This window comes from Coenobita brevimanus, chromosome 65, assembly GCF_032717465.1.
Source record: "Coenobita brevimanus isolate Jiangsu-jjx chromosome 65, ASM3271746v2, whole genome shotgun sequence".
NCBI classification, from domain to species: domain Eukaryota; kingdom Metazoa; phylum Arthropoda; class Malacostraca; order Decapoda; family Coenobitidae; genus Coenobita; species Coenobita brevimanus.
This window is the reverse complement of record NC_137018.1, coordinates 54567908-54583040: the sequence shown is the minus strand read 5'-3', so window position 1 is coordinate 54583040 and position 15133 is coordinate 54567908. Positions and strand designations below refer to the sequence as shown.

Here is a 15133-nt window from a genome sequence, read left to right as displayed (position 1 = left end):
AAGGAAGAAGTAGGTAGCACTACATCAAGTGAGTGGATGATGGTCGCCGCCACCTAACACTTAACTGGTTGCAACAAATGACAAAAAACTCCGGTAACAAGTAGGCATTTATTACCTTATAACAAAACAAACGTGTGACAACAGATGGACGTACTGGTATATACTGTGCCTTTGTTTCTCTTGTCCCTTCCTGGAAACTCTCCACTAAGGGAATAGGAAGACAGACAATCAACACACACACACACTGCCCTCAGAGGAATATTGGAGTTGAACAATATTGCACACAATGCCCTAAGTTAAATCTAATGTAATACTGGCATTTTGGTACTGCAGTGGATGTTATGTGACACCAAGAACCATAATGCTGCCAGCTTAGGAGACTTTTTGACACTTCTTCCTTACCATATTATTTCTGCACATGAAAAATTATCTTGGTGGCTGGAGAGGGACAGCATATTACTGGGTGGCACCAATATTACTGGGTGGCACCAATATTACTGGGTGGCTCAAATGCCAGATTACACAAACATCCCTTGGCTACTCTCCTATCCCCTAAAAAGAGGGTGGTTGGCTGCAGAAGGGCAAATTAAGCCTGCAGTCCACTGGGTTCATATTTCAGATGAGCCTGTTGCCACAACACATTATCCCTTTCAATCAAAATATATATTTATCATTTTAATTATGCTACCACCAGATGGTTTATTTTACTTAAAAAAAAAAGTACTGATGGGGTAAACTGATGATGCTGTACCTAACCCCTGAACTTCAGACAGTCTCCCCTAAGTTGACTAAAATCATATGGAGATTGTATGATTATAATAAAAAGTTGGTCGTCTAATTGATGGGGATAATATTTTCTTGTCTGCTACTTACGCAATGTACTGTACAATGATTTTTTTTTAATGCAATAACATACATAAGAATGACAGGTTATAACATGAAAAATAAATCCCTAAGGAAGAGCAGTCAGAAAGCTTCCTAGGCCCACACGAACTTACACTGGTTTTTATTGGAGTCCACAACCTGCACTTGTGTCCAAAATTTGTGATTAAATTGGACCGTCCTAAAAACTAAAGGGTTAATGTATAAATGCACAGTCAGGTCTGCTGAATTACACTAGAAGCTGACAAGATCTCTGCATTCAAGAACTTAAAAACACTAGCCTAAATAATAAGCGGTTTAGGTACTTAAGAATGCCATCAACTTCGGCAAGGAGCTCAGAAACATAGCTCACATGCCCAGTAACAATAATAATAATAAACTTCATTCAATCACAACTCTTAAATACACAATTATTGTCAAACCATGTTGACACTGTGACTAACTAAGAAACAAAAGCCCCACAAATGAAGGAACAAGGAGCCTTAAGCAACAGGAGGAAGGACAGTGGTAACAGGTGGTTCCTCTTCCTTTTGCTGCTCCTGGGACTTCATCTCCTGCTGTGACTGTGCATCATTAATGACAGACAGCTGCTGGAGTTTGTCTGAGAGTGTGAGGAAGGCTGCTTTGGTGATGTCATGATTCTCAGTGATGGTGGTCTGCAGGAGTGAGAGGGCATCACGTAGAGTGGCCACCTCCTGACGAAGGGCCTCCACTCCCACACATATACCTGTACCACCACCAGCTCGAGGGTCGGCTGCAAAGAGAATAGAGTCTTAAGACTACAATTAGTCCATCCTTGAATTTGTTTCATCAAACTCCTGAATGTAATGGGTGAGTGAACAGTCTGGTACCTAAGTTTTGTTAAAATACACTGTACACTCCACAAGAACCACTGACAAGCCACAAAAACAACCCCACTAGTACCATCACATCAGTCCTGAATGAGACTGTCCTAGCGTGTATTCAATATGGATGGTGAGTACTGGCACAGAAACGATGACAGGTGAAGGACTGTGATTATGTACGAGAACTGCTGGGCTTCCGGAAACTGATCATCAAAAATCATCAAGTATGTAATTAAGTCAAAAGTTGAAAAAAATCTATCTATCTATCTATCTATTGCCAGACGCCTCAGTCCCGTTCAGGGTAAGGCATCTTACCTCCCACCCAATTTCCTGAAACGACAATGGTGAACTTCTGAAAAAGGGGAATTATAACCTGCAGTCAACTGGGCTCCTGTTCCAATGATCCTGATCTCACAACAAAGATAGGATATACAGTACTGTATTCTGGGTAACATCACAATATATTCAAATGAGAGACCTCCAGGACCTGAAGGTTGAAATCTCATTGATTAACTGTTGATTTCCATTTTATCTTGTACCTCTTCTGTACATTATGATGATATCTTCATTACTTTCTTCTCACTATTACAAAACTGATACGGACACATATACATAAAATAGTAAAATTACGGTACATCATTACACTGATGGGGTTAATTCACAACTAAAATGGTCCAAAAGGTTCATCGTTGGACTTACGCAAGACAGTGAGTGCAGCCTGGCCATAAGCATAGCCGAGGGTGGATGTGGCGTTGCAGGCATAATTCCCCATGTCAGTGAGTGCAGCATCCGTAATGGTGAGGGTGGGGCCTTCAATACGACGACGGTGGTGTGCGTCTAAGGAAGAGACATCAGTGAGGTAGTACATTTATATTTTTTTTCTCTCTTTTTCTTCACTGCACTCTTAAGTGGGTAAAGAGGTTGGGAAGGATGCTGCTGCTGCCACTAATGATGATGATGAGGATGATGATGTTGGATGTCCTCACCCTCTCAGCTGGTACTATGGGGCTGGGTGAGGATGACGATGATCGTGATTTAGAACGTGAAGAGGCAAAAATTATTATAACTTATTTTCAAAACTTTTAGAGAGAGAGAGAGAGAGAGAGAGCGAGGAAAAACCTTACAGATAATAACAACATTAGCATAAAGTAATACTGGAGCCATCAACAGTGACAGTATGAGGTCCGATCATCCTCTCACGGAAATGACGACTGTTATTTCAAGCTAACAAGAAATAAGTTAAAAAAAAAGAAAGAAAAAAAAAAAAAAAAAGTACAGACTGTTTGAGCATGATTTAACTTAAGAATGAACTCAGCAATTCAGCAGTGTTAAGATCTGTTGTATGAGAAACTTGTAACCTGTGGCCTACACAATTTTCTCAGTTCACTATGTGGTATGATTAACTGACTGAAGTTCTTCCTATACACACAGAGCTAAACAGACCCTCTCTCTCTCTCTCTCTCTCTCTCTCTGTATATATATATATCTATATATATATATATATATATATATATATATATATATATATATATATATATATATATATATATATATATATATATCTATATATATATATATATATATATATCTATACAACTCTGCCCACACTTTTCATAATATACCCACATCTTTGACAACACCCTTTATATACCCATACCTCTGCCCACACCCTTCATATACCCACAACTCTGCCCACACCCATCATAATATACCTATACCTCTGTCCATACCCTTCATATACTCACAACTCTGCCCACACCCATCATAATATACCCACATCTCTGAGCACTCCATCTCCATGTGCACACACCTCCCAGCTTTGCTATACATGCCTCTAATTCACAGATTATTTACCTTAGTTGTAGCCTACTGGATAATATGTCTCAGAAAGCCAGTAAGGTCCGTTGCTCTTTGTTTTCCTTTGAAATCCTTTGTACCTCAAAGCATCTCATTTCTCAACCCAATCTCAGAACACACCCACTGATATCATCTGATAAATGAGCACACCTTTCTCACTGATGACCCTGCCATTGACCATCCATGTGTATGTGACGTTGGTGGTTGCTTCGGCTTCACAGGTGAAGGTGACTGTGGCACCGACTTGCACCGTCTGGGAAGTGAGGTTCTGCATGAAGGTGGGTGCCTGCTCCACCGTAACATTCATCACACTCATCTTGGCATCGCCCACACCATTTGTTGCGAGGCACTCGTACTGTCCTGCATCACTCACCTAGGGTGAGTATATAATTTTTAATTCATATAATATACAGAGGTGTGTGTAGGCATAATACATAAAGTACAGTACTGTATATCTATATATTTATGCTTATTGTTATCCACTGCAGTAGAGAGGCATCCACAACACAAAAAAGCAATCTCATTTTTTCAAATGAACTATCTCAGCTATCATATATAATATGCTATAACATACTGAGAGGATTGAACTTGCTGGTGAGTCTCTTGAGTGTGTGGAAGAGTTCTATTATTTGGGGGACATGTTCTGTGCTGGGGGTGGGGCTGGAGCTAGCCCTGTGGCTAGAGTGAGGAGTGGTTGCAAAAGTTCGGGGAGCTGTTGCCTCTCCTGACATTGAAAAGACTCTCCCTCCATGCTAAGGGATCTTTGTATGCTGCAAGGGTTAGGAGTGTAATGCTGTATGGTAGTGAGGCTTAAGCAGTAAAGGAAGAAGCTATCTGCAGGCTCAAATATACAGAAATGACAATGATTAAGTGGGTGTGCAATGCGCCCCTTATTGCGAGGCCTGGGGGGGACTAGGTTTACAAAGGAAGAGTTGAGGGGTAGGATGGGACTGGAGTGTATTGGGGTTGTGATAAGGAGAGGTAGATTGAGATGGTTTGGACATGTCGAGAGGATGGGGTATGAAAACTGGGTGCAGAAAGTGTTAGGGGTATGGTTGGGAGTGGTAGACCCAAAAGACCTGGCCTGAGGTCATTTAGTGTGACCTCAGGGATAAGGGACTTATTAGGGAAGCTGCCAGAAACTGAGCAGCATGGAGAGCCACCATTAAGTGACCAAGGCCGACGCATGCAAGCAAGTTGGAGCCTTCAAAAAACGAACGAACGAACAAATCACTATTTATTACAATCTTACTACAACTACTACTATAATAGAACTGCTACTATAATAGTCACTGTAAAATCAAAATACCTGTAAAATATAATGCACTAAGTACAACAAATCAGTAAGAGCTGGTTACAAAAACAATAGACTCTCAACCTGTGGGTCCTCAATGACAAGGGTGCGGCCAAAGTTCTTTGTGGAGAAGCGCTTCTTGTCCAGCACCACCCCGTCAGCCCTCCGCCACGACACCTCAGGAGATGGCCTGGGGGCATGAGCCTAAATTAGGGACGGGTAAAGTAAGACAGGCAGGGTAAGGACAAGGAATTATCATTTTCAAAATAGCTGCAGGCAAAAGCTGGAAGATTTATGAGTCTTCTGGAATGGAATAAAGGGCTTCAGGTGAGATGTGGAATTACTGAATACACAGAGATTATATGGTATGATAATATTTAAAGAATGCGGAGTGCTAAAGAATGTCTTCAGACAAGGCAAGGAGTAATACTGTAATACTAGAAGGGGACAGTATATAAGAAGAGAGTGAAATAGTACACTGGTGAGTCAGGTGAGAGAGAAAAAATATGAATTAAAAGCATGGCAACAGTATGTGACAAGTAGGCAGCCTGGAGGAAATTTTGTCTAGGCCATTCCCTGCAGGGGAGTTCCTAGGAAAGAACACAGCGTCAATGAGATAGTGATGACGATGATGATGAAAAAGTTATCATGTCACTTTTCATTCTATATGATTATTATACCTCTTGGCACTGAATGTTAATATGATAACCAACTGAAACCTGCAGATGAACCCTATTTTAGGTATCAGCTCTACAAGTTTTAATAGAGAGAGAGAGAGAGAGAGAAAGAGAGAGAGAGCAAAATTCTTTTTTTTCTCAGATGTACTTCTTATAAATCATAAACTCCATGTGACTAAATAAGATAGGCAAGACTTCAAACAACAGAAAAGCTTAGTAAGAGAACTAACAACACAGCATCCTGTAAGCCTCCCTCCCAGACTATACAGTCAAATTCCAGCCAAGGTACTCACTCTCCACCATAGATGCACCACAGTAGACCCTGACCGCCGGCCCTGATGGTGACGCTACTGCCTGACGTGAACATAGGGAAGCTCTCCACGTTCAGCGACTCTTCCTTCAAATTGTGTGCCCCATCTGATGGGTCCTTAACACTCAGCTCAATGATGGAGGCGATGGAGAAATCATAGGGCTCAAAAGGTGTGGATGCCAGACATATGTACTGGAATCCGTTGGCCTTGGTATCGTCCTCTGGTGTGATGTGCGTGAACCACAGGCTGCCCTCAGGGTCTGCCACCACCCGTTCCTCCTTCACAAACTCCAGCTCCATATTCTCCTCATGCTGGATGGCCTTGACCCAGTCCAGCTTGGGTGTTGGATACCCGGTGGCGCTGGGACACGAAAGCTTGTAGGGCCGACCCAATTCCGCCTCCAGGTGATACGTATCGCTTGGGTCGCCGTCGTTTGAGAATCGGATCCTGGTTACGTTGACGAGGTAGACAGGATCGGCTGCTGCTGTACCAAGGTCATTAAAAGCAAAGCACTGGTAGAGGCCATTATCAGACAGCTGGGGGTCACTGATAAGCAGGTTCCCAGTACCATCCTCCAGTGAGAAGCGGTGGTCAGTCTGCCAGCGGAGAGGCTCACCATTCTTGGTCCAGCTGTAAGTTGGGGATGGGGCGCCCTCAGCCTCACACTCTATCACAACTGGCAGGGCATTCCTCTCCCTGCTCTTCTCCAAGCTGTACCACACCTCGTGTCGGGACTGCTTCAGTATCACTGGTGGTGACTTGGCTAACAAAGAGGCACAGAAATATCATTACCATCATTATCATAAAAAAATAAAAAAAATAAATAAAAAAGGGGGGGGGGGGAAGGAGAACTGATCAACAGCACGGCCAAAAAAAGTAGGCCACACTCATGTTCACCTACCATTCAAGCCCTAGGAATCCTGACTGAAAGAAAAAGATAACCTATATCAGACATCACTGAGTGTATACAAGATACACTTATATTAGAATAAGAAATTCCATGGATTAAAATACTAAAATGCTTTCTGTCTGCTACATAACTTACTCATAAGCGTGATGGTCTTCTCTACCCTGCCTATCACATTGGTAGCCCGGCAGGTGTACTGGCCCAGGTCATCTGTAGTCACACTGCCCACTCTCAAGGTTGACCTCACACCTCCAACCTCATCCTCAACCTCTACATTCTCCAACCTGAAAAGGAATGACAAGGGATTAGACTGGGGTCATCTGGTTTGGTTAGATTACACTGCGTTAAAACTGTATTTGGTTAGCTTTTGTACGATTTCATGAGATTAGACTGGGTTCCCATTCAGCTACGCCTGGACCCACAACAACAACAACTACAAAACAACTGAGAAATGCATCCAGTAATTTCACACATACCAACCTCAAATTAGCAGTACCAAGGATGGCTGTGTTGTCCTTGTACCACGTGACATCAGGAGTTGGGTAACCCTTCACTGAGCACTCAAGGGAGGCAGGCTCAAGGTTGTTTGTGAATACCTGGTTTGGAGGGTGGCAGAAGTAATTTGTGATGTGGAAATGCTGTCACATGTATGATGGCAAATCATCATCATCATCATCATCATTCCAACCTCTTTTTCCCACTAAGGGTAGGATGAAGGGTGAAGTAGGGGTTGGAGAACAAGAAAAAAACAATCTGATAGAGGGGGGAACTCATTGAGAAAAAAAAAAAAAAAAAAGGCTAGAGCCAGTCCCAATTTACATCCTTAGAAGTAGGGACAGGAGCAGGAGAATAGGATAACACTGTCCAGTACATTTACGAGTATACAACTAGCCTATTGCCCTTAATGGCATTACATGACTGAAATCCTCCAGACACCTCTTGAAGACTGAACCAACGCAAGGCCATCACTCCAACAGGGGTGTTATGGCCACTAGACCACCAGGTTGAAACTCTGCAGTACAGTTTCAGGTCTTAATACCTACACTAATCTTAATATTTGCAGTTAGCTTGTCCTGGATTTTGTGTGTGGAAGGGGTGATTTGCAAATGTTGCATCACTGACATCATCAACATCCTGATGCTTTTCCCCTCTAAAGATGGAGCAAGGCAGAATCCAGAAACAAGATTGAGGAGTGTAAGACAATAGGAGAACTATCAATACCATACCCAGTAAAATAGTCCACATAGTCATTTACATATCAATGAAGTCCATAAAATCCTATCTCTACCTGCACATATTTTGGTAATATAGTATACAGTATCTTTATATATGAGTCTTACACACATCTACCAAATAATATACTGTATAGTCAATCATCGACTGTCCATTCATCCATTAAATCATCCTTTTTTGCCCCTTCTGTACCCTTATCTGGGCAAAAAAAAAAAAAAATCCAACCATTCCACAAATATAAACTCTTACAGGCTCAGTCATGTTAGAGTAACCCACTAAACCACCATGCATCATCTGGCTGCATGACTACCACACAATGCAGTAAATAGTTTCCTGATTTACAGAGCAATCAATGACTACTAAGCCAATAAAAAGGGGGTACCAAAACCTTGTTGTGTGCATCTCCATACATACTTCATCCCAGAAACTCCGTCCCCTGTCAGTTCTCTAGCCTTGACAATTTTCATAATTTGCTTTGTCATACATTCACTTACCATATCTATCCACCTTCATCTTGTCCTAACACTCCTCCCACCACCAAATAGGGAAAACTTGTTCTTTCCAGGTTGTTAGCTTTTTTCCTCTGATATCCCCAACTAACTAACACAGCTATAATTCAACATTCTCATACACACATACACTTGCTACAATACTTTAAGCTATAGAAAACCAGTCATTATCTAAACCACAAAGCATAAAATCAGTATATCACATACCCTGGAGGCTGCCACGTGGAGCTCAGGTGGGAACTGTACGTGCAGTATGACGTGGGAGGTGGCAGGCTGACCCAAGCCATTGTCAGCATAGCAGACATAGTGACCGCGGTGTTCAACCTCAACCAGGGGGATGTCCAACTGGTTGGATCTGGGAAAAGGCAAATGACAGAGTACAGCAAAACACCATATTATAACACCATCAACTTCACCATCAATGTGGTGCTAGAAAGGACACCTTCAAGCTGTGGCACCAATACAACTGAGCTGCTTCGCTGCCCAGCAATACAAATATCCCTTGTCTCTTCCTATTCCTAAAAGGCTGAGAGTGGATGGAGAGTGGAAGGAGGGCATCTTCAGCCTGCAATCCACTGGGTTCAAGTTTAAACAGTCCAAAAGTTTCAACACAATCACACCTTGCTTCAAAACCACACAAAAATCATGAAGTTGTTGTTGCTGCTTAATCCCAGTCTGTTTGGTCAAGCAGACCCCTGAATGGTTGAGCACAGGTAAGCAACTGCTTCTGTGGAGCCATCCTACAGGTGCAGTGCAGTACTGTATATACACTGTGTAGGGATCCAGTACCTCCTTGTAGAAGTGCACCTCACCAGGGATGGACCAGGGTCCTTGCCACAGCAAGGTGCTGAGACGTATAAGGAGGTTTGATTCCCAGGTGGATGCCACAGCTACTCCATCCACAGAGAACAGCATCACCACATGTAGGCTCCTTGTCAGCACCAAATTACAAGGTACAAGGTAAACTCACTTGAAGAACTTGCCACCGTAGTAAGGGAGCTCATCATTGAGTCGCTCCCAGTACACATCCGGGCGAGGCCAACCACCAGGCTGGCAGTCGATGCTGATGGAGTCACCTACTGTCACCTGGGGGTGGCACCAGGGGCGAAAGGTTACATGAGGAGGGCATATGGGATCATGGTGGTGAGTCAATATTAGGTCATAATCATCACTGTCCTCATCATTATCAACATCATGGCTTTTCTTTCTTTCTTTTTAACCTAAGAATGGAGCCATTATCATCACCATCATGACATTAGGAAGCTACCTAGTTCCTCTTTCTTGCCAATTTATTAATGAATATAGCTTGTTTGTGTTGTCTTATATGTTGCTAATGTTAATATCATGGACAAAGATGCTGTATTTTGGAATCTATCCTTTACTTAATGAATTATGATTGTCTGTCCATTCTGTTTCACAGTAAGAAAAGTATGAAGAGACAGAGCAACATGAAAGAACAATGGGGGAAAGGGTGTGACAGAGAATGGGAGAAGATGATGGAGAAAGTGAACGAAAGGGAGGAGAAAAAGAAAATGAGGATGAGAGAAAGTGGTGGAGAGGAGAAGAAATGGAAATGAAGTTAAATAAGAAAGGAAAGAAAGAAGGGGATGAAGGGAGGGAAAGAAAAGGGATGGAGGAGCAGAAGAGATCAGAAGGAAGGAAGAAGATGGAGGAAGAAGGCAATGAATGGACGAGGAAGACTGGCAGAGAGAGGAATGGTAAAAGAAGGAAGGGTATAAAAAAGAAAAAGTTAAGTGAAAAGAAAGATGAAGGAAGATGGGTAGAACTGGAAGAGGAAGAAAGGAATGGAGGAAGGAAGGGGGATGAGAGAGGGAATGAAATAATGAAGGAGGAAGGAAGGGAGATGAAAGAGGGAATGAAGGAATGAAGGAGGAAGGAAGGGGGATGAAAGAGGAAATGAAGGAAAGAACTGATGAGAAGGAAGAAGGATACGAATGAGGGTTGAAATACTGTGCATGAGTTGATGGTGGGGTGAGAAGTGCTATCGCGCTACAGATCTGACAACAGGAAATGAAGCAGGGAGTGCATGAAGGTGAGGAAGCAGGGTCAATGAAGCTTAGGTTATGGAGAGAGAAAAGAAGAAGGAAAAGAAATGACAGACAAGCAGGGTTAATGAAACTTACATTATGGAGAAAGAATGTAAAGAAAGAACAGATAGCAAATCTAAACAATATGAATAAGAATAGAGAATATAAATCTATTCATAATGTAATCTTTTTTAACACTAATCTATTTATCATCCAATCTTTTTTATTTTCTCCATCAGGGACACAGGGAACTGGGCCTACACTAATCACTAACACACAACACGAGAGGTGATCACCCTGTGTGGCATTGTGTTAGCAAATAATCCCTAACCTCCCCTTGGATGAAAACACAAATACACCTACTTAGAAAAATATAGTAATTTACCGTAAGTGTCTTGGTGAAATCATCTGTGAAGTATGGGGCCTGTTGGAGGTGGACAGGCACATCAGCATTAATCTTCTGGTCCTCCCCAAAGTTGACGGTACAACGGTACAGCCCTGTATCCTCTTCCTCCAGGGATTTGATCTGTACAGGAAATGGGGAAAACTGGAGAGTACAGTTCGCGCTTGCTTTCAATAAACGATATTTATTTGCCTCTTATCATCCAAACATAAAAAGGAGTGAGTGATATAACTTACTGGATCTTAGGATGGGATAGATAAGAATAAAAACCTGGTCTACATGAAGATAAGCAAAGTACAAGAGATATAAAGAAATTGCCTTTGTTCGCAAAACAATACAATATCACACACACACACACACACACACACACTCTCTCTCTCTCTCTCTCTCTCTCTCCCACCACGCACAATGAGTGAGTATCGCTGTGACTGCTCCGTGTGCTCCACGTCATACTTCGTGGAGAATAGCACTACTTTCTCGTTGGTGCTGATGGGGTAAGAGTTGGTCGGCTTCTCTACGTCAATCTGTAACGAAGAATGGATGAATTAACCTTTTCACTATGATGACACCAGTGAGGTCAACCCCCTCCAACCCACAGTCAGTCTCAACCCACAAATAAAACAGATCTGACCTTCATACATCAAAATCTGAAACTTCCAAGACTAACCCTTCCTAGCTCCGTCCCAAAACCTTACCTTGCTCCACGAGACGCTGAATTCATTGACACCAGTGAGGTCAACGCCCTCCACCCCACAGTCTATCTTGACCCTCTCCCCCTGCCCCGCTATGGTCTCCTTGCTGTAGGTGATCTTGGGTTGCTCCCCCCCACCACCAGCTCCAATCCCTGCCGCCGCCCCTGCACCCTCTGTCAGCGCAACCTGTCTGTACTCACGCTGTGCAGGACCCCCAGCAACCACTGCAAAAAAGAGGGAGATATCATTATCATCACCATCATTCCGTCCCCTTTTTCCCATCGTCATCACCATCATTCTGACCTCCTTTTCCCATCATCATCACTCTGACCTCTTTTTTCCAACTCAAAGATGGGATCAGGTAAGGTCAAGCAGTAAGAGAAAACCGTGATGGAAGAAGAACTAACAACATGGTAACTGAAGTGGGCCACAAACTCACCCACTCACCATTCAAGGTCCCAGAATCCTGAACTCCACTTTACAGGCAAGACCCCATACATATACTATTTTTCTTTTACTTTTCTTCTGTGTGTAATTTTATAGATGCACTTCATACTATCCATCAACTATCAGGTGATGGGGTGGTGTCAATTCCTTTCCATGATCTCTCTCCACAGTTCATTCACCATTATCAATCTCTCGTCAGTTCCCAAGCCTCATCAACCTCCATACCTTGTGGGTGAATGACTACGATGATGAATAACAGGGGAGAGAGTTATGGGCATGACTGTTGGCATGCCTAATAGGTAAAAATGAAGCATAACTGGGAGGAGTAAAGTACATGACGAACATGAGTAAATGGGTTAATTACAGTGTGTGACTAGAGAAAGAATAAGTTTCATGGGGATACTAATGAGTGAGTGGATTATTACAATGCATGATGATGCAGAGTGCATGCCTGTATAAATGAATGAAAGTGAATTACTATGATGCATGACTGGAAGACGTGAGGGAAGTGAAGTGCATGACTGTGTGAATGAGTGGGTTGGTGTTAATGATGCGTGACTGGGAAGTGTGCAAAGTGCATGACAGTAAACATGATTAAGTGGGTGTATAATGCGCAACCGAAAAGGGGTGTAGGAGAGTCAATATGAAGCATGACTGAGAAAGCACAGTGCATGACGGCAAAATGAAAGAGAACGTGATAATAATGCATGACTTGGGAAGACAGAGTAAAATGCATGATGATTATGTGTATGGACGAAAAGGTGACACACACACACACACACACACACACACACACACACACACACACACACACACACACACACACACACACACACACACACACACACACACACACACACACACACACACACACAATAAAACCTGTCTTTACGTAACTCTAGTTTTGAGGTTAGAGGTGGAAAAAGGTCAAGGCTGAGATAGACAGACTGATAGATAGATAGACAGGCAGATAGACAGATAGGTAGGTAGGTGGGTAGGTAGATATATAGATAGAATGAGAGACTGACAGATGGCTAATAACAATACAGACTGACTTACTGATGGATTAAGGACATACAAAAAGACAGACAGAAAAACAGATAGACATATAAAGAGAAGGAGGAGTTAAACAAATAGACAGATAAGGAGAAGGAGGTGAAGGAGGAGGAAGTGTGTCTTATCTCCAGCTTTTAAGTTCCAATATTTCACTGCAGACTCACCGACGTCTCACAATTCCCCTCTGATTTTCACTGCTATATAGCCTTTGTTCTTCCGAGGGGAAAGATCTCACGTATGTATAAACGGCAGCCCGTATATAACATTCCTCTTCCACCCCGCTGTGGGATTTCTTGTGAGTTGTTGGTAAGGTTTATTCATTTCCTACTCTCATTTTTTCACTTCCTACTCCCGCTGCCACATCCACGTCCCCACTAACATACCCAGTCTTCCCCACACGACGTAAGAAACTCGGTATATCGGAAAAAGACAAGTTAGTATGTATCTGGGAGAGGAATAATACTCGCTGCTACCTTTTTCTGTTATAGATACACAGACCATACAGGCGTTTACGGGACCTCGCGTAGGCATATAGCAGTAGCAGCTGCGACCCCAGGCTTGTCTGAACGTAAACTCGGTGCCTTGGAAGCTGAAGCTGCCCTCCTCCTGCAGCCCACCGTCCTCCTTTCGGCGAACAGGTGAGGGGTGTTTGTATAACCTGGTAATTCCACTGCCGTCCAATTATACCGGTGCCACCACGTGAAGGCGCCCCTCTCATGCACCGCGTAAACATCAATTCCGGCTAACATAAATTTAATTTGCTGACAGAACCGTGTAAAGGTTAATGGTGTACAGTAAAAACAAAAATTAACAATAAAAGACCGTATGACAACTCATAAAATGCACGAAACACATTATTTTACCCCTTTGCATTCTCACGCCCCTCCTCCCATGACGCTGGCACCAAAAAGGTTAATTCGACATGCATGGGCGACCAGCGGAAAATTGGAGCCATGTGAAGAAGTGTGAAGAGACGGAAAACTGGCAGGCACGGACAGGCGGCCAAACACACACACACACACACACACACACACACACACACACACACACACACACACACACACACACACACACACACATACAAAATAATAATAAAAAAAAAAAAAAATGAATAAAAGACATAACGTTGCACATATCTTGATTTATTCTAAGTTTGGGTATTATTTCGTTGCACACACACACACACACACACACACACACACACACACACACACACACACACACACAGAAACAGATAGATAAACAAATAAACGACAGATCATACACACTAAATGTGTGTGTGTGTGTGTGTGTGTGTGTGTGTGTGTGTGTGTGTATTAAGCCGATATTACCAAAACCTATGAGCTCTTACGTACGCGAACACTGGGAAGGAAATACAGATCTAGTTTCTCTCTCTCTCTCTCTCCCCTCCTTCCTGGGTACTTTTACTCCTCCGTCGAAGGCAATGTCAGTGTCGCTGATTTTTCTTTCACGTGACAATTTACTATTATAGTATTTAACTTTTTTTTTTTTTTTTTTTTTTTTTTTTTTTTTTTATAGAGAGAGAGACAGAGAGAGAGAGAGAGATTATGCTGATGAAGTGGGTCCAGTATATCAAGATTAACAGACTAGTCAAGCAGGAGAACATGATGGAGGTGAGGCAGGGAAAGGTAAGACGAGGCAGGAAAGCAAGGCGAGGCAGGACACCCGACAGTGAGGCAGGGTGAGACAGGAAGGCAGTGGGAAGAGGCAACGTGGGACTGGGAGACGTACGGAAGTAGAGAGATGAGGCACGAAAGCCGAGGGATGAGGCAGGAGAGCACAGGGGTGAGGCAGGAATGCGGAGGGGTGAGGCGGAAAGCAAAGGGGTGAGGCGGGAAAGCAGAGGAATTAGGCAGGGGAGCAGAGAAGTTAAAAAGGGTGACGTAGGGTACAGCAGAGAGATGTGGCAGTGTGAGGTAGGAAAGCGGAGGGACGAAGCAGGATAGCGAAA

The 15133-nt window shown here is 43.0% G+C and overlaps 1 protein-coding gene across 1 annotated transcript in view; it reads right to left on the bottom strand.

Annotated features, from left to right (window-relative positions):
• Positions 1–1203: 1203 nt before the first annotated feature.
• LOC145405048 (hemicentin-1-like) overlaps positions 1204–15133 on the bottom strand; it is a 71828-nt gene continuing 57898 nt past the window's right edge. The window contains exons 4-15 of the mRNA XM_080276547.1: positions 11662–11882; positions 11374–11490; positions 10949–11089; positions 9486–9601; positions 8723–8870; positions 7254–7369; positions 6912–7057; positions 5849–6629; positions 4963–5068; positions 3735–3957; positions 2427–2564; positions 1204–1636 (exon numbers count right to left, since the gene is read on the bottom strand). Coding sequence (XP_080132673.1) covers positions 1365–1636; positions 2427–2564; positions 3735–3957; positions 4963–5068; positions 5849–6629; positions 6912–7057; positions 7254–7369; positions 8723–8870; positions 9486–9601; positions 10949–11089; positions 11374–11490; positions 11662–11882 — 2525 coding nt within the window. The 3' untranslated portion in view covers positions 1204–1364. The remainder of the gene's footprint in view (positions 1637–2426; positions 2565–3734; positions 3958–4962; positions 5069–5848; positions 6630–6911; positions 7058–7253; positions 7370–8722; positions 8871–9485; positions 9602–10948; positions 11090–11373; positions 11491–11661; positions 11883–15133) is intronic.